Genomic DNA, 21954 nt, shown 5'->3' with positions numbered 1-21954 from the left:
ATTACCAGGGATACTTACGAACTGTACTGTGGGCATAAATTGGGTCACATTAATAGTACACTCTGACTCCTGAATCCTCACTTGAACCAGGATTTGTAGAAGCTCTAAACTATTCTTTTTACTATTTCATTAATTTTTGAGAGGAATAATTTCTCATGTGCAAATGGAATTAATCCTTGATAGTTTGACCTCATATCTAAAAAAGGAAGGAGAATGTTATTGTTTTACACCTCATGGTTCAAATGAAATGTAAAAGGGACTTACTAAGTCAATTTGAGGTGAGCTTTACTGGGTACCTTGTATAAAGGGTGGAAGTTTCTGAGGCTGATCTTGACATGTATTCTTTTCTCCCACCTCTTTCCCTCAGGTTAGGGTGTTGTTTTTGTTTTTAAAGTTTCAGGCTTTTATTTTTCTTAATCTTGTGTTATTGTTTTTGTTTTGTACCATTTTATTTGTTTGGTTGGTTTTTTAGCTGTTTTGGTTTTTACAGTTTTTACACACAGTATACGAATGTGTAGGGCCACAGGTTGACTTTCATTCACTTTTTTATTAGAAAGCTTTTTCTTAATGCTTATTCTATTTGACCTGTTGCTTTTCTGTATTTTGATATTTAATTTATAGATAATGTACATTAAGGGAGATCCATTTTCTTCATTTTAAGAAGTCCAGATACTTCAGGTCCTACTTCTTTATGTATTCAGATGACAAAAACCCATTTCCTAAGGTCACAGAGTTCCTGGAAAGAAGCCTCTAAAGAGAAATCTCTCAAGATCAGCACCTTGAAATGGGAGGACACACTGGCACACCCGGACTCCCATCTCTCTCTCTCTCTTTTTTTCTTGAGACGGAGTTTCACTCTTGTTGCCAGGCTGGAGTGCAGTGGCGCAATCTTGGCTCACTGCAACCTCCGCCTTCTGGTTTCAAGCAATTCTCCTGCCTCAGCCTCCTGAGTAGCTGGAATTTTAGGCCCCTTCCACCACACACGGCTAATTTTTGTATTTTTAGTAGAGTCGGGGTTTCACCACATTGGCCAGGCTGGTCTCAAACTCCTGACCTCATGATCCACTGCCTCAGCCTCCCAAAGTGCTGGGATTACAGGTGTGAGCCACTGCGCCCGGCCCCCTCCCATCTCTTTTATAATGTTTCTGATGCTTTCCATGGGCTAGGGATTGCTAAGGTGGTAAGGGTGTTGTAAAATTCTGCAGTGTGGAAGAACTGCACTTATTTAATATTTGCTCAAAATGTCGCTCTTTGAGCTGACTTGGGATGTGACTTTGCCTTCTTCCAAAATGACAATTATGACCTTATAAAGTTACCCAGGAATTTGAGAGCCAAACTTAATTCTATTTTCTCTGCAATATATTCAGTACCCAAGGAGGCTGGCTGCAGCTGCAGAAAGCTAAAAAATAAAAAGGAATGGGTAGGGTTTGGGCCGGGGACTGAACCAATCAGTTTATTGCCATAAACTCTCTCCTAAAAAGTCTCTACAGTATTCACAAGCATATTAATCTAATGTGGGAGTTGATCTTACCTGAACATATTACAGCAAAGTTGAGTAGATGGTATCTGCCAAACTCATAATGACATCATTGGGAATTACTCTGAATTTTAAATCCAGAAGATAACTTTTTAAAAAGACAGTTCACAGAGATTGATGTAATTGCTTCCTGATAGTAGGTTAGGCTTCATCTTTGATGGAGAAGAGGACATCGAAGTGTTATATATTTTCCCAAGTAGTCATGACACTAAACAGCAAATTAAAATATCTGAATCTCAGTTCTGGCCTTGCCACAATCTAGCTAGGCAAAGCAAGTCATTTAACATGTCTTCATATTTCTGAAAATGAAAGCTGAATGATATCTTTTTTTCTGGCTATATAACATTTACGAATCCTAAAATGTCAGTGATGGGAGCTCACATTCTTTTCTGAAATCTCATCTTGCCTACCTTGAGGGAGAACTCATGGGGTACTGAAGACACAGGGCTCTGCAGAGTGTTGGATAAGTGTTTTCTCTGCTCTTCTAATTAGGTCAAATGGCTCCTCTAGCAGGCATCAGACTGTGTTAGTGACGTTCACACTGGTCCAGATAAGGACGCAGGCTTACCTCTTCACACCCATGCAACCAGCCCAGGGTGGAGGAGGCTGAGTCATGTGGGAAGATATGTTCTCACAGACTCATCTTTCCGGTTTCAGCATCTGGCTCCTTCACCCACCACATTCCAAAGTCTGCATATTGGTGTGGCTGCTGTTAGCTCAGCCCTGAAGAATTGATGTAATAGAGAAGTATTTCACTTTAAGTAATTTTTTTTAACTTTTAACACATTCTTTACTTAAAATGACAAATAAATCAACCCTCCTGGCCTACTGAATCATTAGTACGCTAAGGAATTGCTCACATTTGCCTCACAGTCAGTTGAACTGGGATATTTAGTTCATGAAAATAACTAGGCTGCAACCCATTATTTTAAACAAAGCTGACAATGTATTTACTAGACAATCCATCTAATCAATATCCCAGCAATTAACTAGTGATTACAACTTAAATTAAAAATTTTGTGTATATCTATTTAATTGAACTAGACAGAAATGGGCTAAACATGGAAGATTCGTTTTCTTATAATCAATGTTCTCACCCATCCCTAAAAATGGAAAATGTCTATAAAATTTTAGATACTTTAAATAAAAGTACTTATCACAACACTTGTCTTAACCAAATAACAGTGATCGTTGAAGACCCAGAATATGACTATAGAAACTTTCAGTGCTTTCTGTAGACTCCATCTTTTGCTATCTATCAAGGAAAGATAAAAACTAGGAGTAGAAGGAAAGAGGTTCCCTATAGTCCTTATTACCTAGTGATAAAGTACAGGGGTTTTAATGGACTGTACCAAGTGCACAAAACTCCAAGTCACATCAAAGAAAGTTCTACATACCTGGAAGTTGAAGGATCAGGGATTACAAGTTGTATGAGGGAAGAATGGGAGGAGCCAGATAGTATTGGGACATCCTAGGCAATGTTTCCAGCCCTCTTTGTGTTCTCCCTTCCCTATCAACTAAGCTTGCTTAATTTGCTTCAGAATTAGAAGAAGGAATTGCAGCAGAAAAATATGTGAAAAAGTTTTTAAACCTACAGATTCTTCTTACTTTAGAAATAGTTGTTACATTGGCAGGAAAAAATAAATGCAGATGTTGGACCATGTTGGAAACCTTGTCAAGAGAGTGGATTGTCTCACACAGAATGGAGATGTGGCTTCTGATTCTGGTGGCGTATATGTTCCAGAGAAATGTGAATTCGGTACATATGCCAACTAAAGCTGTGGACCCAGAAGCATTCATGAATATTGTAAGTTGGGATTTTTGGGAAATGAGATACTTGACATGGTAATGTTTGTATCTGTATATCATTTACATTATGTATTATATTTATACATGGTGGTGATTCATACTAGAAGAGCACAGTGATGAAGTAGCAAATTGTACTGGCAAGAATGCTAAACTGGATATCAGTAGACCTAGGGTCTCCTCAAACAAATTTAGTAAACTTGGGCAAATGACTTAATCCCTTTGGGCTTCAAACACAATTTAACTTTTCCTTGAACACCTTGGTTCATTCTGTGAGTGGAGAAATAATTAAGGCCTTTTAAGTTAACCCCAGTCCCTTGATTATTTCCATTTTGTCTGTACTTTTTATTCTTTTTTCCATATTGTAAAGGCATCAGCCTTTGCTTCTTGCTATCAGGGCACCCACTTCTGGTAGCATCTTATACCATTCTAATCTACTCTTTTTATCCTGTTTCTGGACTGGTACTTTGCTAAATAGCAATAAAAGGACCCCCAGTTAGTGCTACAGAGAACATCCTACAAGTAAAATGCAAAAATGACAATATAGCTGTTTAGGTTTCCCAGGATTTTTTTTTTTTTTTTAACTTTTCAAATTCTAAGCTGGGTTTCAGTAATGGTCACCCTATGGTAACACTTATCCCATAGCAGGGATTGTGACACAAGGTGCAGAGAGATTGTTCTATTTCAATTTCACTACCCTGTGCAGTAGATAGGATCATTCACATATTTCAAATCCAGATACTGAGATTAAAGAGGTTAAACAAGTCGAACAAGGCCACACCAATGTAATAGCATAGCTACTATTTAAATTCAGGACTGCCTAAACACAAAGTTTATAATTATAAATACTATGCAATAAATCCTCCCAGGTAAGAAAGAGGAGAGGCTACCTCCAGATGAGTAAGATGATCTTGTGCAATGTCCATCTTCCATAGATTTATCTAACAAACTTTCAGGAAATGGAGCTTTAACATATACTCATACTGATTTAAGACCCTTTCTACAGAAGCTTCCTTACATGGGTTCAAAAACTGACAGGGCATAGAAATATTCTGTATCTGCATGGTGCTGAATATCAGGTTTCTTTTGACCATTCCAATGATTAGGTGGTTTGTCTAGGTAGTTAGCACATTGGTGTCAGTCCTCAGGAGTCGTCCTTCTGGCCCTGAGACTGTCCCACTTGAATTCCTCTGGTTTGGAGGTGAGGGGAATTTTTGTAGTGGCAGACAGAAATGGTCTTCCTGGGCTCCACCCACTGGGTGTAACCAGCACCTACACGCTATTAGGGCTTCAGGAGTCTGTAGACTAAAGCCCACTGAATTAGGCTCTGCCATTAAGCTACTATGCCTGGAAAAAACAAAAATAGAAAATTCACATGATTGGTGTAAAGTCAACAAAACAGAATAAAAGTAGTTGCGAGTTTGAACTGGTTCTGAGGTGGGAGACGGGCAGGACTTACTTTCTGGTCCCAACAGGACACAGAGAATAAACAAGCACAAACTGGCAGGTGGTGAAAAAAACCAGCGAGAACCAGCAGGCAGCCTGGAAGGCATTCTCTAGTTGCCCTGGCTGCTCATTAGCATGAGACACTCCCACCAGCACCATGACAGTTTACAAATGTCATAGCAATGACCCACAAGTTACTACCCCTTTCCATGGCAACGGCCTAGAAGTTACCGCCCCTTTTCTAGATTTTCTGAATAACCTGCCCTTTAATTTGCATGAAATTTAAAGTAGTTATAAGTGGACATAACTACAGCTGCCAATAGCCCATGCACTACTGACTCTGGGAGCACTGCCTATGAGTTAGCCCTGCTTTTCAAGGAGCAGTACCATTCAGTGAAAGATTACTGTCTAATATTACCAGCTCGCCCTTGAATTCTTTCCTGGGCGAAGCCAAGAGCCTTCCCAGGGTAAGTCCCAAGTTTGGAGCTCACCTGTCCTGCATAGATTTGACTCTGTATACTCATGTAATATGGATTATGGTTTGTCTTATACTTTGATAAATAACTGTCTTTATGCATGTATTTTTAAGCAAGTGTTTACTGAGCACCTACTAGGTCCATGATATTGTGCTATGCACTAAGGTTAGAGAGATTTAAGAATATTAAAAGCCCTGACTTTATGGAGCTTATAGTCCAGCAGGAAGGACAGATCCTCAATTAATCATTATAAGAGCAATGAGATCAAAGAAGAAAACATAAAATAAGGGGAACTAATGCAGAAAGCTTAGGAAAGCTTTGCTGAAGAAAGGTTTCAAAGCCTGAAATCTGAAAGAGAAATAGCAGTTACTTGAGAGGGTGGTAGCAACAAGATCAGCACATAGGAGAGCTAGAGCAGCTAAGAACATGCCAGATTCAAGGAGCTGAAAGCAACCTATATCTGGATGGTCTTTTAAACATTGACTTTTTCATACTATTACAAAAGCAATATATGCTTATTATAGAAAATTTTAGAAATACAAAAGAAGGCAATAGTCACCGATGTACTCTGCACCCAGAACGGCTTTGTCATGCCTTTACCTTCATTCTAAGTCTGTGAGGTTTTGTTTTCTTAAAAAGAAATGTCACGTACAATTTACTATTTTCCAACATTTTTTTCTACTTAACAGTGTATATCATGAAGAATTTCCCAACGTTTTAAATATCCTTCCACAACATCATTTCACCTTGCTGCATTATGTTCCACTTTTTTGAATAAATATTTGCCCCAGGTTGGATTCTCTGGGGGACAGACTCTGAGGCAGAATTCATACAAAAATGTTTTTTAAGGAGAATCATCATCATCACCTGTAGAAAGGAAGTAGAGAATCAGGAGTAAGGAAAGAAAGAAATCAAATTGTGATACGGACTTCAAAACAGCCTCACTCAACTCCATTAGGAGCTCTGGAGCTAAAACTGCTCTTCAGAGATGTCCTACGTTGGGCTGAGATGACCAGGCCTTTAGACCACAAACAGGTCAGTCCCTGGATGTGGCAGGAAGGGATGTGAATTTGGAGGAAGTGGCTTTCTACAGCTGAGGCCATTCCTACAGAAGATGACAGCCAAGTGTTATCTGCTGAGCGCACTTCTAGTGCATGGGACCAGTCATTTATTATCCTGCATAAACTTTCCTGCCAAGAATAGCATGTGGACCATCTTGACACCTATAGACAACATTTGCAGCATTTGTAGTTCCTTTTCTTCTCAGATGTCCATGTCCCGATCCCTACCTCCTTGGCTCTTTTGAGCAACTTCTATTCAACCTTAAGGCCCTGTCAAATTCTTCCTCCACAAGACCTTGCCTGTCCAGCCCTGCTCATTTTGCTCCTCCTGCTCAGAATTCCTTTGCTCCTTCCTCCACTCTCATCCTTCACCCCTCATCTGATACATTACACATATCCTCTCAATAACGACTTGTCAGATTTCCTCCATTCTCATCTTTTCATATTATATTTATCTTATCTCCCCAAATAGTTGACAACAGTGGTTCCTGAAGGATAGTTGTCAGATCAGCAGCATCTGCTTTGCCTGGGAACTTGTATGTCAATTTTTTGGGTTCAGCCCAGATCTGCTGTATCAGACTGTGAGTGGGGTCCCACAATTTGTGTTTTAACAAACCCTCTAAGTAATTCTGATGTATACTAAAATTTGAAATACTTCTACAATTTTTTTTTTCCTTGAAATGGAGTCTCACTCTGTCGCCAGTCTGGAGTGCAGTGGCGTGATCTCAGCTCACTGCAACCTCCGCCTCCCAGGTTCAAGCAATTCCCCTTCCTCAGCCTCTTGAGTAGCTAGGATTACAGGCGTGCACCACCACGCTGGGTTTTTGTTTTTTTTTTTTAGTAGAAATGGTGTTTCACCATGTTGGTCAGGATGATCTCAATCTCCTGACCTCGTGATGTGCCCACCTCAGCTTCCCAAAGTGCTGGGATTACAGGTGTGAGCCACCGCGCCTGGCCTATAAAATGTTAAGGTTAAGTAGACAATAGTGTCTCACATACATGCATACATATACACTGCATTCCATAATGCTTGGTTAATTGAGTTTTAATTATAGTGGTAGTTAACGCTTATTGAGTTCCTACTATGTCCTGGGGATTACAGTTAGTGTTATGTGTGCATTATCTTTTTGCCTTTATTACAACAGTCCCATGGACTATGAACCATTAGAATTCCTAATTTACAGATGAGTGAACTGAAGCATAGGAACAGTTTAACTAAATTTCTCAAGATTATACAGCTAGTTCATATATTAGTGTTAGAACCAGGGTTAAAACTCAGACAGTGGGACCTGGGAGCTTTCTCCTAATGACTATGCTTTTTTGGCCCTATATTCTACCTGGGCATGTGATGCCTGGCCTTCTTCTCTCTTGCTCTTTTTTAAAGCAGCCCCTAATGCAAATGGTTCTTTCCTTCTCTGCGTTATAACAATGGGCAAGAATAGTGAGGATGCTTAGAAGATATTTGCAGCTGCAAATTTTCCAGAGTGTCTACATGTAACTACCGTGTAGAATAAGGATTCTTAACCAGGGGTTCATATGTAGGCAACAAGATATCTGAAACTCCTGAAATTGAATGTAAAACCATGTTTTTTATCCATTGTATATCCATTTTTATAGTTCTCCTCAAATTCACAGAGGGAACTTTAACCTGAAAATGTTAGGAATCAACGCTCTTGAGTCTGTGATTTTAGAACTGGAAAGAACCTTAGGAAATGCATGACCCAGGAATGTTCATAAGTTGTCCTGGAACAGGTGTCCCACTCGCTGCTTTAGAACCACCTGATCTGTAACCTGAAGTGGGCTCAAGACTCGGCATGTTGCAATGCCCAGATGATTCTGATGAACAAGGTTTTGGAATCAGGGTTCTGGTCCAGTGGTTCTCAAACATTAGGGTACATCACAATTCCCTAAAGAGCTTGAGACACAAACTGCTGGGCCCAATCCTCTGAGTTCCTGATTCAGTGGGTTTGGTTGGAACCTGATAATTTGCATATCTGACAGATTAGTTCAAGTGATGCTGATGCCTTTGTCCCAGGGCCCATACTTGGAGAACCATAATTCTAGTCCAGTTTCCATATTAAGACAAAGAAAGTAAGGACTAGAGAGGGTTGGCAGATTTTTCTATGGTAACATGATTAGCTTGGGAAAAGCAAGGACTTTGTGTTTTACAGCATCAAGGAATCTACTCTTACTTTTGGATCATTGAGAACATAGCCACAGAGAACTGAACTCAAAAGAAATTGTGCTTTTTCCATAGAGCGAAATCATCCAACATCAAGGCTATCCCTGTGAGGAATATGAAGTCACAACTGAAGATGGGTATATCCTTTCTGTTAACCGGATTCCTCGAGGCCTAGCGCAACCTAAGAAGACAGGTATGACTCACACCATGTCACTGCAACACAGCAGTCTTCTCTGCAGTCACGACTTCCTTGTGATTTGAATGTGGAAGAGAGCCTGGGTTTTTAGTGCAAACTGACGTCCATTGTTCAGGTCAAAGGATGGTGTCAGTTTCCCCATAGTCTCCATCACCACCACCATATCCCTCCTCACTGCCACTAATTATCTCAATTAAACATAGTGTTTGCTTTTCAAAACACACTTTCAAGAAAAGTTCATTTCTTGACTTATTTTAGCACTTAATTCATTCCCCAAAACCCCTCCTATGTAGACATTCTAGAATATTTACTGACATTTCCTTGAACAGACCATACCAACCTCTGCTTATGAAGAATTCAAGCTTTATTATGGCACCTGGTGCCTGCTCCTATACTCTGTATTCCTCATCTAAAGAGCACTTAAAATATTTAAGATGTTGCCTAGCTTTTTACTAAGGGTTTTGAAAAACAAAAGTTCTATACGTACATTTTATTTTATTATTTTATTTTATTTTGAGGTAGAGTTTCGCTCTTGTTGCCTAGGCTGGAGTGCAGTGGTGCGATCTCGGCTCACCGCAACCTCTGCCTCCCGGGTTCAAGCAATTCTCCTGCTTCAGCCTCCCCAGTAGCTGCGATTACAGGCATGCGCCACCACGCCCGATTAATTTTTGTATTTTTAGTAGAGACAGGGTTTCTCCGTGTTGGTCAGGCTGGTCCCAAAATCCCGACCTCAGGTGGTCTGCCTGCCTCAGCCTCCCAAAGTGCTGGGATTACAGGCGTGAGCTACCGCGCCTGGCCTATATGTACATTTTAAATGTTTGATACATGTTTCCGTAGTTCATACAATTCCACCCTTTTGTATGTGGGATTTTCAGCTATTGTTATCTTTTTAAACATTTGTCTTCATTACTAAAACATGAATATTTTTCATTCCATTTGGCTGGATTCTTTTTAATACTAGCAGTAGGTTTATAGTAGCAACTATATTGTCTTTTATGTGTACAGATAATATCATGTCTTGTGTTATTTTGATATGCCAGATACACTGATAAGTGCTTTATTTGTATTAGTCTCATTTAATTTTCACAGTTACCCTAAGAAACTGCTACTCATATATGTTAAGTAACTTACCCAAAAAGCCTATGCTAGTGCTTGCTAGTGAGGTGTAAAACCTGCACTCAAATCAAATCTGTCTCTCTGCCATTATAGCCCATGTTCTTAACTAGGACCAGAAAATGCTGGACAAATGCTATTCGGCTTTGGTGTAAAGAAACTTTGGGGTTCTGTTTTACTCTAATTTGTACTTGTGTAGCTTTTTGAAAACCACCTTTTTTTTTTTTCTTACTAGTTGCACAGCTGTGCCTTATACATGTCTAGCATGCACCTTAAGCATCTTTGAACTTAAATTTCTCCCTCTGGACCACTGTTTCATCAGATGTCTATGCAGTTTGCCTTGGCCCTTCTTTCGGCTGACTTTATCAGAGTTCTTCCCTGGCCACCCTATTCAAAATTGCAGCTCTTTGCTACCTATTGAGTTCTAGCCCCTTACCCTGCTTACCTTTCCATATCGCACTTACCATCACCTGATATAATAGATATTTTCATGTTTGTCTACCGTCTGTCTCCCCCCAATCAAAGCGTAAACTCAATGAGAGCAGAGACATCATTTGCTTTGCTCAAGGCTAGAACCAGTAACTAAATGAGTGCTGAGCACATTCTGGTGCTAATAAATATTTGTGGGATGAATTATAGATTTTGTATAAATAAATGAAGAGCCTGGGGACACAGCCCCACGAATCCCAGGGGAGTGGGCAAAGCACAGTTCTTCCAAGCAATCAAGTGACTTAGCAATTATTAGGCATGGGGGTCATCTGCAGCCTCTATTCATGGATGGAATTTGTTTTCTTACATCCTGTTGATTCAGACTGTTCACACATTGCCCAGGTGTTTGAGGTTCAAGGAATCCAGCTCCTTGGTCGAGCTGGTGCAGAATACTTCTCACTAGTGGCCAGTGTTGTTGGCATGTGCCTCTTCAGAGGCAATCTCCCATATCGGAAAAAAAAAGGTTTTTTTCACCAACTTTTCAAAAAGAGAGCCAATGAAATTCATACTGAAAACAACTGAAAAATGTTTACTGAAAAGCTTATAGCTTGTGGAAACGGCCTTTTTTATTTTTATCAAAGGATCTTAGTTGGTTTCAATATTGAGAAAGAAAATAGGCTGGGCCATCCTCAGAAATGACAGCTGTGTAGCCCTTACATACTCACCTGCTGGCTGTAATTTAAATAGAAGACCTAGGGGATGTTTGAAATGATATAAATGAGCCAGTCCTCTTGTTAGGGGAATCACAAGAACAAACTGTATGGCTAAGTAGAACCAAGGAGACCGTAACCATGGGAAATGCCCTAAAGACTCAAGGGGAGCGTTGATCACCTTGGTTTGAGTGTCCTGTGTTAACACAGCTGAGGTCACCTCCCTGAGAGCTAAGAGGATGAACTAAACGAGCAGACATCGAGGAAAAGCTAAAATAACACCGAGTTCCTTTCTCCTGGCCCTTCACTAACAGTCCACAGTGACCTTAACATTCTCTCCCTTGAGAGATAAAATGAGGCAGATAGAATTCATGAAGACTGTCAAGATGCTGGATGAGTTTGGTGTAGAAGGGCTTTTGTCCTACAGGGAGACTGCAAGTGTATTTGGTACCCCTTTACAGCAATAATAACAAGAGCTACCCATCTGATCTGAGGTTGGGCAGCATGCTGAGTGTTTAATGCACAGTACCTCATTTACCCCTCCCCTGCCAAAATCCTGTGAGGTGGGCAATTGTCCTCATTTTGCTAATGAGGATGCTGAAGCTCAGAAAGTCACTTGCTTTAGAGAATTATAACAATAATAATGAAAGCAATAAAGCTGTTTTTACTACAGGTGTCTTCTAAGCCATATTGCACTCATGATTTGATTTAATTCTCACAAGTCCTGTTGAGGGCATGATGTATTTTTTCCTCCTAATAGGGCAGCACTTTATTAATCTTTCAGTCAAATGTGCTAATGACAAAATTATATATATTTTTTGAACACGTTAGAATTCTTAAAACCCTTCATCCTTCTCTATTCTCCACTGATATTCTTGTAATTCTTTATTTTGATGTAATTTCCAATTTATGGAAAAGTTCTGGGAATAGTACAAGGGACTTCCATATACCGTTTGCCCTGATTTACCAAGTGTTTACAGTTTTACCTCATTTATTTTATCATTATCTCTCCCCCATCTCTTACGTGTATCTTAATGCTTTTTCCAAAACCTTTGATGGTAAATTTGAGACATACATCAGGCCTATTTGCCCCTAAGTAACTTCAGCGAGTATTTTCTAAGAACAAGAGTATTCTCTTCTATAACTGCAATACATTTATCAAAGTTAGAAAACAAACATTGATTGACATTAGTATTTAATTCATAGTCTATAGTCAAATTTTGTCAATTGTCCCAAAGTCCTTTATAGCTGTTTTCCCTCCTCCGGTTTATAATCTAATCCGGGATCATTTACTACATTTGGCCATCAAGTCTGTCTCCTTCATAAACAATTCCTAAGGTTTTGTCTTTTTGATTTTTGCATTTTTGAAGAGTTTTGGACAGGGATTTAATTTGCTTTATCTGATGTTTCTTCATGGTGTGATTCAAGTTATATGTTTTTGGCAGGAATAACACAAAAGTGAAGTCATATCTTTCTTGGTTCATCATATTATGAAGCAAATAATGTTGGCTTGTTCCAATACTGATAATAGCTAATGACTTTGTTAAGGTGGTATCTGCCAGGTTTTTCTAAAGTTAGTATTTTTCCTTTTGTAATTAACAAATAAGTTATGGGAAGATATTTTCAGGATACGTAATATTCTGTCTTTAAACCTTTACTCACTAATTTTAACATTCACTGATAATTTCAATCTTTCTGAATTTGTTAGTTGGTATTATACTGTAAATCAATGTTTTGTATTTACTAAATGGCATTCTGTAAATAAGAGCTATTCCTTCCAATTATTTATTTGTTCATTTATTTATTGGTCTCTACATGGACTCGAGCATTCTTATTCAATGGGATATAATTCTTTATTATTTATTTTGATGCTCAATATTTTTGTATTTGAACAGTGGGAGCTCCTTCAAGCTGGCTTGTGGGTCCTTTTGACAAGGTCTCTTAATTACTAAACCATATATATATATAGTGTGTGTGTATATGGTGTGTATATATGTTATATATATGGTGTGTGTATATATATGGTATATATATACCTTAATAATCATACTATACCATCTACTGGGGCACTTTCAATATTTCTGAAGAGCCCAGACAAGTCTGATAATAATTAACAAAACTAACAACAGAAGTTAAACTTTATAGATTCTTTTTCTGCCAGGCAACATGCCATCCGTTCCTTGTGCTCTATTTTATTAAAGCATAACACAAATCTTATTTTACTGATGAAGAAATCAAGACACACAACAAAGGTTAAGTAATTGACCAAGATAACCAAGCTAGCAAGCAGCTGAATCAAGATCTGAACACAGGTTTGTTTGATCTGAAAGCTCTTATTCATTACTGGATAACAAGAAAGGGAGAGAACATTTTACACAGTTGAAATGGTCTCTTTTTGCAGGTTCCAGGCCTGTGGTGTTACTGCAGCATGGCCTAGTTGGAGGCGCTAGCAACTGGATTTCCAACCTGCCCAATAATAGCCTGGGCTTCATTCTGGCAGATGCTGGTTTTGACGTGTGGATGGGGAACAGCAGGGGAAATGCCTGGTCTCGAAAACACAAGACCCTCTCCATAGACCAAGATGAGTTTTGGGCTTTCAGGTACAAGAAAATCTTGAGAATGGAGGTAGACATGTCTGCCTTTCAAAAAAATGGGTAAAAAATTATGGCTTCTAGTATTTGGTTGATTTATTTTGGTTGAGTCATCATTATCCTAACATGATATCCCCCAATTTTCTTGATTAACTAGTGATTCCTTGATTGAAGTAGTGAGGAATGCTGAGTTCCCCATGTAGAAGGTTGGGTCTAGCTAATAGGGTGAGAATGGTGGTTGGTGTCAGGTGACTGAGATTGGAATGAGAGAAGTGTAGATCCATTTCCTTGTAGGGAGGTAATAGTATACTAGTACTCCAGAAGGAGAAGAGACCAGGCAGCATTAACAAAAAGAAGGGAAATTATTAAGCCTAGTGTGTTAGTCCATTTTCACACTGCTATAAAGAACTGCCTGAGACTGGGTAATTTATAAAGTAAAGAGTTTTAATTTACTCACAGTTCAGCGTGGTTGGGGAGGCCTCAGGAAACTTACGATCATGGCAGAAGGTGAAGGGGAAGCAAGGCACCCTTTTCACAAGGCTGCAGCAAGAAGTGCTGAGCAAAAGGGGGAAGACCCCTTTATAAAACCATCAGATCTTATGAGAACTCACTCACTATCACGAGAACAGCATAGGGGAAACCACGCCCATGATTCAGCTACCTCCACCTGGTCTCTCCCTTGACACGTGGTGATTATGGGGATTATGGGGATTACAATTCAAGATGAGATTTGAGTGGGAACACAAAGCCTAACCATATCACCTAGGGACCATCGATTTGACTTACACATCTCTCATGCTCATACAAAAGATGTTTAATGCTTTTATTTAAATTACCTATTGACATTCAACTCACTTTTTATACCTATCAGAGAAGGGCCACTTCAGCATCTTTACAACTATTCCTGTAAATGAATCTGCATAGCCCTGTGCTGTTCTGCTTAATAGTAGAACAGGACACTTCCACTAGGAGTTGGGTTATGTGCTCAGCAAATATTAGCTGAAGATGATTATTGCTATGTGACAACATCTTGAGAAAACAGCAGTTCACTGACAGCCTGTAACTCCAGAGACACCCATGCACCATAGGTTTGAAAGAAATCCATTCTGAGTGTTGTGAGGGACACAGTAACAAGCATTCAGGGTTGATAACTCAAGGGCTTATTTGTAAACCCGGTGGCGGGGGGGGGGGGGGTGGGGGTGCTTTTGTTTGTTTCTGATTATAACTTTTCATATAACTTTGTCTTTTCCCCTTGTAGTTATGATGAGATGGCTAGGTTTGACCTTCCTGCAGTGATAAACTTTATTTTGCAGAAAACGGGCCAGGAAAAGATCTATTATGTTGGCTATTCACAGGGCACCACCATGGGTAGGTTCAAAGTAAAGCAGGTTTGTATACTCAGAAGATATGTGAGCATACGATGCGAGCTATCCCTGAAATCAGTCACCTTGTGCTTCCTTCAGACCTGGTCTTGTCATCTTCAGATTCATGTAGTCCCCAGCAATGTGTCTAGCATGTACACACATGTGCTAGATATAGCATATCTCTGTGCTATATGTGTCTAGATATAGCATATCTCTCAATATAAACATTTTCTCAAAGCCAACATCATTATATTCAATTATTTATTTAACTCATTGAGCACCTACTACTTGAAAACAAATATGCTGGTGTCATAAGGACCTTATAATTTTATAGGAGAGGTAAGATACAATCAAATACATAATTATTGAAATATCTTGTTAAAAGCAAAATAAACATTTTTTGAGTTCTAAAAATATTCAGTATTCATGTTGATATATTTCTTCTTTTGTAGGCTTTATTGCATTTTCTACCATGCCAGAGCTGGCTCAAAAAATCAAAATGTATTTTGCTTTAGCGCCCATAGCCACCGTTAAGCATGCAAAAAGCCCTGGGACCAAATTTTTGTTGCTGCCAGATATGATGATCAAGGTATGTGACTCCTCAGAAAATTTCCTGTGTACGTAGGAAAATCTTCTAGCCCAATTTCCTAAAACAGAAACTTTTTAAATTACCATCACATCTTTTCTGGCTGTCATGTAATGACTACTATGTCACTTCATATTTTTACAGGGATTGTTTGGCAAAAAAGAATTTCTGTATCAGACCAGATTTCTCAGACAGCTTGTTATTTACCTTTGTGGCCAGGTGATTCTTGATCAGATTTGTAGTAACGTCATGTTACTTCTGGGTGGATTCAACACCAACAATATGAATATGGTAAGTGGGAGCCTAGTAAATTCCCAGAATCCCAGCATAAAGCTGGGAGTCATATGGCTCACCCCTGGAGGGAGAGCTAATGCCAGTGAAGACTCATAGTAATGATATATTCCCAGTAACTCAGTTCTTTCCAAACTGTAAGGAAATAAGAGAAATGCTTCAGTATGGACTGAAACAAGTTAACATAAGGGCATTGCTAGATATTAAATCACAGATTATAGATGGAAGAGGTCTGAAAGCAGCTTAACTACAGTGAATTAAATTAAAAGGCGCAATTAGCACATGTTAGACAACAGAGAGAACTGTCATGCATCATCCATCTCTACCCTCCACTGGGATCCTGTAGGTTTGTAGTTTAAGTTCTTTGATGGAACATCAGGGACCTTCATTTTGGCTTAGGCTACCAGTTGGTATGACTCGGTGGGTTCCCTAGGAAGCATACTCTGAGATGGAGATTAATGTGAACAATGATTTGGGTTCTGCTCTAGGGATAATACCTAGAGAAGGAAAGGAAACAGGATTAGGTAGATGAAAAAGTCAAGTAGTGACGCAGTCTCAATAGGAGCCTTCGTTGATCCTGCAGGGATTTGTGAAGTTAGGATGACCCTTCAGAACCATCTCAAGTTAGGAAGAGAGGGCTGCGTCTTTATACACCATGTCAATCAGTCATTTAATGTTGCCACAACAGTAACAGGGGAGCACTGGGCAGTGTATCTCCCTACAATTGGAGCAATCCTCAAAGCAGGCTGAGAGTGGAGGGCTGTTTGCCAGCAGCACTGCCAGCAGCTGGGGCAACATTTCTTTAATTCTGGAGACTTTTTCTTCTTTTTTAAGATTAATGATTTGATTTATAGTAACCATTTGATAAGCATATATTACGTACCAGGCTAATTTGTAACCTATACCAAACCTATGAGTGTTATTAACATCCCCACTTTGCAGATTAGTATACTAAGATTTAGTGGATTAAATGACTCACCCAAATTCACCTAAAAATTAAACTGCAGAGCTAGGATTTGAATATAGGCCCCATACCAGAGCCCTCATCCTAAATATCACTAGTAAATTTTTTTTAAGTAGAGGCCAGATCTCTGATAAGAAACTATTCTCAGATGAAAAATACCAGTGTCTGGCAATACATTTAGTGACATTTTATTTATGTGCATGTACATATTTTTGTTTCATAGATAATTGCTGATAATTTAATAATGTTCCCATTTCTTAGTCTGACACCCAGGAGATTTGGTCTTGACAGGGTATACATCTTGTGAGTTTTTCTATGTCCCCCAAAATACTCATGCTTTGTTACAGAGCCGAGCAAATGTATATGTTGCCCACACTCTTGCTGGAACATCTGTGCAAAATATTCTACACTGGAGCCAGGTAAGAATGTTGAATTTGCAGTCTTTGCTAAATGTCCTTTCATATTTTGTGTAGAATAGTCAAAGGACACCCTTTAGATAGCCCCGGGATTACTTCACACTTATTCTAAGATGAAATGCAATATCGTCGATGCTATTTTGATGGAGAATTTGATCTAGATCACTGAAACTTTTCAAGAAATGGGAAGAAAGGACAGAAGTAGCCTAAGGACTTCTTTAGATCTTAAAAGTATGAATTTAGATGATCCAAGTGAGACTTCTCTCTATCTCTAGACACCTCAAAGATGTGGCTCTGGAGAATTATGTTTCTACATCTTCTCTTCAGCTCCTCCAACAATACAGTCGAGTAGAAACAACAATGCTAATGTGGGGTCTGTCAAAAGAGAGATTCACAGGAATCCTTCACACTGCAAACTTACCTGCAATTACAGAAAACACACACCTCTGTGTGTCTATGTGGTGTCTGTGACAGACAAAGGGATGGGGGAAGGAGAGAGTTCTCTCTGTTGAAGGGTGGAGGATGGGGGGGGAGAGAGAGAGAGATAGATAGAGAGAGAGAGAGAGAGAGCGAGCAATTGTACCTTCAAAACCAGAGAAGAATTCGAAGTTGGATTAAATTTTGGTTGCTGTCTACATTGCACAATTCCAGGGCACGATGCCCCATTGTAGCCCACCGAGTGGTGAAGGATACCCACCCACATTAACTACAATGAGTATGCATTCCTGGAGTTGCTAATGCAATGATTAAGAATTTATGTAGTCCCTCTTTCTTCTCAAAAGGCCTCATTCTTGTCTTACCATTTTCCTGAGACGCTTATCCTAATGTTGAACAGAAGAGCAGCTCAGCCTTTGCTCTCTGCTTCCCTCACGAATCCACACTGGGTAGCACATTTCCACCACCCCACCACGCTTATCCACTGAAACATTGGAATTCTTTGCAAATTTTTGTTTCCTTTTAGGCCGTGAATTCTGGTGAACTCCGGGCATTTGACTGGGGGAGTGAGACCAAAAATCTGGAAAAATGCAATCAGGTAAGAGAATCAAATACCATCTGCTGAAAATATATACGTTGGAAATGTATGACGGAGAAGTTATAATGACAGTTTATTCTAGATATGGGAATAAAATATGAAAATTTAAGCAGAAAATAATAGTTCATGTTTGACTCCATGTAAAAATGGTTAAGGTCACAGCTTAGCCAAGAAAACTCTCTGCTTTTACAACGGAGCAGGAGGCCTTTTTTGCTGAGGCTGTCTCCCTGAACAAGGTACTGGGCTTCTCAGGAGCAAGATGAAGTAGATTTAGTCAAGAGAAGACTGTAGTCTATGGTAGATACTAGAAGGATTATTTTAGAATAAAACAAACGGGATGGTGGCGGTAAGTTTGTTTCATAGCACAGTAAAAGGAACATTAAATGGCAAGTCAGGATTGCTGTATAAGTTATGCTTCTGCACTATAAACTTCTGTAATAGGAGCTAGGCTGCTTTAATTTTTCAGGCTTCGATTTCTTTACCTTTAAAATAAAAATTTGGGGCTTAGAAAATCCATAAGCATTCTCCCTGGTTATACTTTCAATGAATCTGTAATTTGCAAGTTAAATTTTTTTCAATGTTATTACATTACCCAAGAAAATATGTAGCTAATGCTATGAACTAAAATTAGATTTCAAAGTGTGGAGATTCAGAATTGCATAGGTATGCCCTTTAGAACATAAAATCTTCTGAAGATTTTTGGTAATCATGTGTGTGAATGTAAATAAGTATTTGCCAGAGAAACAAAGCTGGAAGGGGCAGATTAGACACAGTTTAGTCTTTCTTTGAGAGCCTCACATCATAATTAACATCCTCTGCCATACATCGATCTAGACGTAAAATGCTAGGAAACTGGACAAACTGTACAGTGCCCCTGGATAGCGAGCTCTCAGTCTCTGGTATCAGCTGCTTCTCTTGAAGTCCTTCTTCACCATGTCCCATAATATGTCTTTAGGGAAAGTATTCCTGTTCAAAGACTTTTTTTTTTTACATGTATTTATTTATTTATTTATTTTTGAGACAGAGTCTTGCTCTATCACTCAAGCTGGAGAGCAGTGGTGCAACCTCGGCTCACTGAAACCTCCACCTTCCAACTTTGAGCCATTCTTTTGCCTCAGCCTCCCAAGTAGCTGGGACTACAGGCGCATGCCACCACGCCCAGCTAATTTTTTTTGTGTGTGTGTACTTTTAGTAGGGATGGGGTTTCACCATGTTGGTCAGGCTAGTCTCGAACTTCTGACCTCAAGTGATCCACCCACCTCGGCCTCCCAAAGTGCTGGGATTACAGACATGAGCCACTGTGCCTGGCCCTAAGATGGTTTTAATTTATCAGCATTTAATGGACTGAGTTCTAGAGAAATTGATTCATGCAGAATAGGCACCAGAAAATGGGAGTGGAAGGGAAGAGAAAAGAAACACACAAAAAAGTATCATAGAATCACAGAAACTCAGAGCGAGACATGACATTTAGTTCAATCTTTTCACTTGTAAGATGACAAAAAATATTACTAGCCCCATAGAAGTTTTCAACCTTCCTTATCCAAATTAGGCCAGAGCTGTAAATTCTTAGGGAGCCACAAAGAGAAACCAGAGCATCTAGGATTGGAGCTAAGACTCCATGGTGGATTTCCTGAGTAAGAAATGGGCCTTATCACTTCTGAGGAAAGTTCTGGATGCTGATTAATCTCAAGGGCTCAGCCGGCTGAGCTAATTCTACTAATACTGCATGAATACAGAAAGTACCTAGGAATTAGGAATACTAATAGGTATATTTGGTGGGGAAGGGTGAGGAATAAGGGTTGGAGCAGGTATTTAACTTTTACTTCCCTTTAGTTCAAATTACCTGTGTGCCATAGGCCATGGTTCTGGCAAATGCAGTCAAGCTGGGCCTGCCCCAAAGGCTGCCTGGGATCACATAAAGACTGTGAAGATGCAGAGCCCTTCCCAGCAGGTTCCTTGCTTTTCTCTGTGGAATATAATTCTTGTCTCATGAAATGTTTGTGAAATTATCTTTTAAAAGAACAGGAGAGGCCGGGTGCGGTGGCTCAAGCCTGTAATCCCAGCACTTTGGGAGGCCGAGGCGGGCGGATCACGAGGTCAGGAGATCGAGACCATCCTGGCTAACATGGTGAAACCCCGTCTCTACTAAAAATACGAAAAACTAGCCGGGCGTGGTGGCGGGCGCCTGTAGTCCCAGCTACTCGGAGGCTGAGGCAGGAGAATGGCCTGAACCTGGGAGGCGGAGCTTGCAGTGAGCCGAGATCGCGCCACTGCACTCCAGCCTGGGTGACACAGCGCGAGACTCCGTCTCAAAAAAAAATAAAATAAAATAAAATAAAAGAACAGGAGAATTATTTTTAAATACAATTTATTTACAAAATATTTAATAGGAAGAAAAAAGAAGTACAAGACATTACGTGTTTTTTGTGTTTTCTCATTTAATCTACAAGTTATTACAGATATTATCCCCAGTCACAGAGGAAGAAACCAAGGTTCAATAATGTTAAGTAATCTTACCTTTATGTAAGGACGGCAACAGAAATTCTTAACAGAGTTGTGTGGCTCTGACACCCGTGTACCCTTCACCACAACAGATGGCATGTTTATTATGTCTATTTGAAACATAAATTATGAGTCTGAAAGTCCAAATGTTACCTACAGTTAAGAACTATTCCTTTTCTCTAGCCAACTCCTGTAAGGTACAGAGTCAGAGATATGACGGTCCCTACAGCAATGTGGACAGGAGGTCAGGACTGGCTTTCAAATCCAGAAGACGTGAAAATGCTGCTCTCCGAGGTGACCAACCTCATCTACCATAAGAATATTCCTGAATGGGCTCACGTGGATTTCATCTGGGGTTTGGATGCTCCTCACCGTATGTACAATGAAATCATCCATCTGATGCAGCAGGAGGAGACCAACCTTTCCCAGGGATGGTGTGAGGCCGTGTTGTGAAGCATCCCTCACTGACAAGCTTAGGACAGCCTCATGAGGGATGGGGCTAGGACCCATGAAGGCAGAATTACAGAGGACAGAGACCTAGTATACATTTTTCAGATTCCCTGCACTTGGCACTAAATCTGACACTTAACGTTTACATTTTTTTTCAGTAAATTAAAGTCCTTATTGGGTAAATAGAGGTTTCACATGCTATTATATATTCTACCATCTTGAAGGGTAGTTTTAACTAACAGTCAGCAAGTATCTAGACATTCTCTGTATCATTCAGGTAAATCTTTTTAAAATACTTTTTTTTTTTTCTATAAGCCATATTTTTGGAGCACTAAAGTAAAATGACAAATTGGGACAGATATTGAGGTCTGGAGTCTCTTGATTATTGTTGACTTTGACAAAATAAGCTAGACATTTTCACCTTGTTGCCATAGAGACATAACACTACCTCAGGAAGCTGAGCTGCTTTAACAACAACAACAACAAAATCAGTGTTACAATATGGATGAAATATATGTTAAGCATTCTCAGAATAAGGCCAAGTTTTATAGTTGGATCTCAGGGAAGAAAATTTTATAGGATGTTTATGAGTTCTCCAATAAATGCACTCTGCATTACATAAAGCATGTATGTGCATTTCAGTGTCTAGATTCTAGTCCAAGCTTGTTGGAGGCTTTACAGCTTGTTGCTAGGAGACCTAATGGCTAGAAATTTCTGGCTCAATTTTCTGCCTCCAAAAATTAAAAGCTAGGGAGAAAATTGCATAATGTCATGAGCTTGATTAAACAAATTGTCACACAT

The 21954-nt window shown here is 39.5% G+C and overlaps 1 protein-coding gene across 1 annotated transcript; it reads left to right on the top strand.

Moving 5' to 3' along the window:
- The first annotated feature begins 1032 nt into the window (after positions 1-1032).
- Positions 1033-21807, top strand: LIPM (lipase family member M). Its single transcript, XM_003903965.5, has 9 exons — positions 1033-3344; positions 8584-8701; positions 13358-13556; positions 14806-14915; positions 15364-15500; positions 15642-15788; positions 17100-17171; positions 18130-18201; positions 20887-21807. The coding sequence occupies exons 1-9, from the start codon at positions 3198-3200 to the stop codon at positions 21154-21156; spliced, it is 1272 nt and encodes a 423-aa protein (XP_003904014.1). The 5' UTR covers positions 1033-3197; the 3' UTR covers positions 21157-21807.
- The last annotated feature ends 147 nt before the right edge of the window (positions 21808-21954 follow it).

This window comes from Papio anubis, chromosome 11 (assembly GCF_008728515.1).
Source record: "Papio anubis isolate 15944 chromosome 11, Panubis1.0, whole genome shotgun sequence".
NCBI lineage: Eukaryota > Metazoa > Chordata > Mammalia > Primates > Cercopithecidae > Papio > Papio anubis.
Note: the sequence above shows the minus strand (reverse complement) of the source record. Positions and strands in the feature narration are given on the sequence as shown.

Coding starts and splice junctions, on each gene's coding strand:
- LIPM (XM_003903965.5), top strand. CDS start 3,198: ATGTTGGAAACCTTGTCAAGAGAGTGGATTGTCTCACACAGAATGGAG. Junction 15,501..15,641: donor TGCCAGATATGATGATCAAG/GTATGTGACTCC, acceptor ATATTTTTACAG/GGATTGTTTGGCAAAAAAGA. Junction 17,172..18,129: donor ATATTCTACACTGGAGCCAG/GTAAGAATGTTG, acceptor GTTTCCTTTTAG/GCCGTGAATTCTGGTGAACT.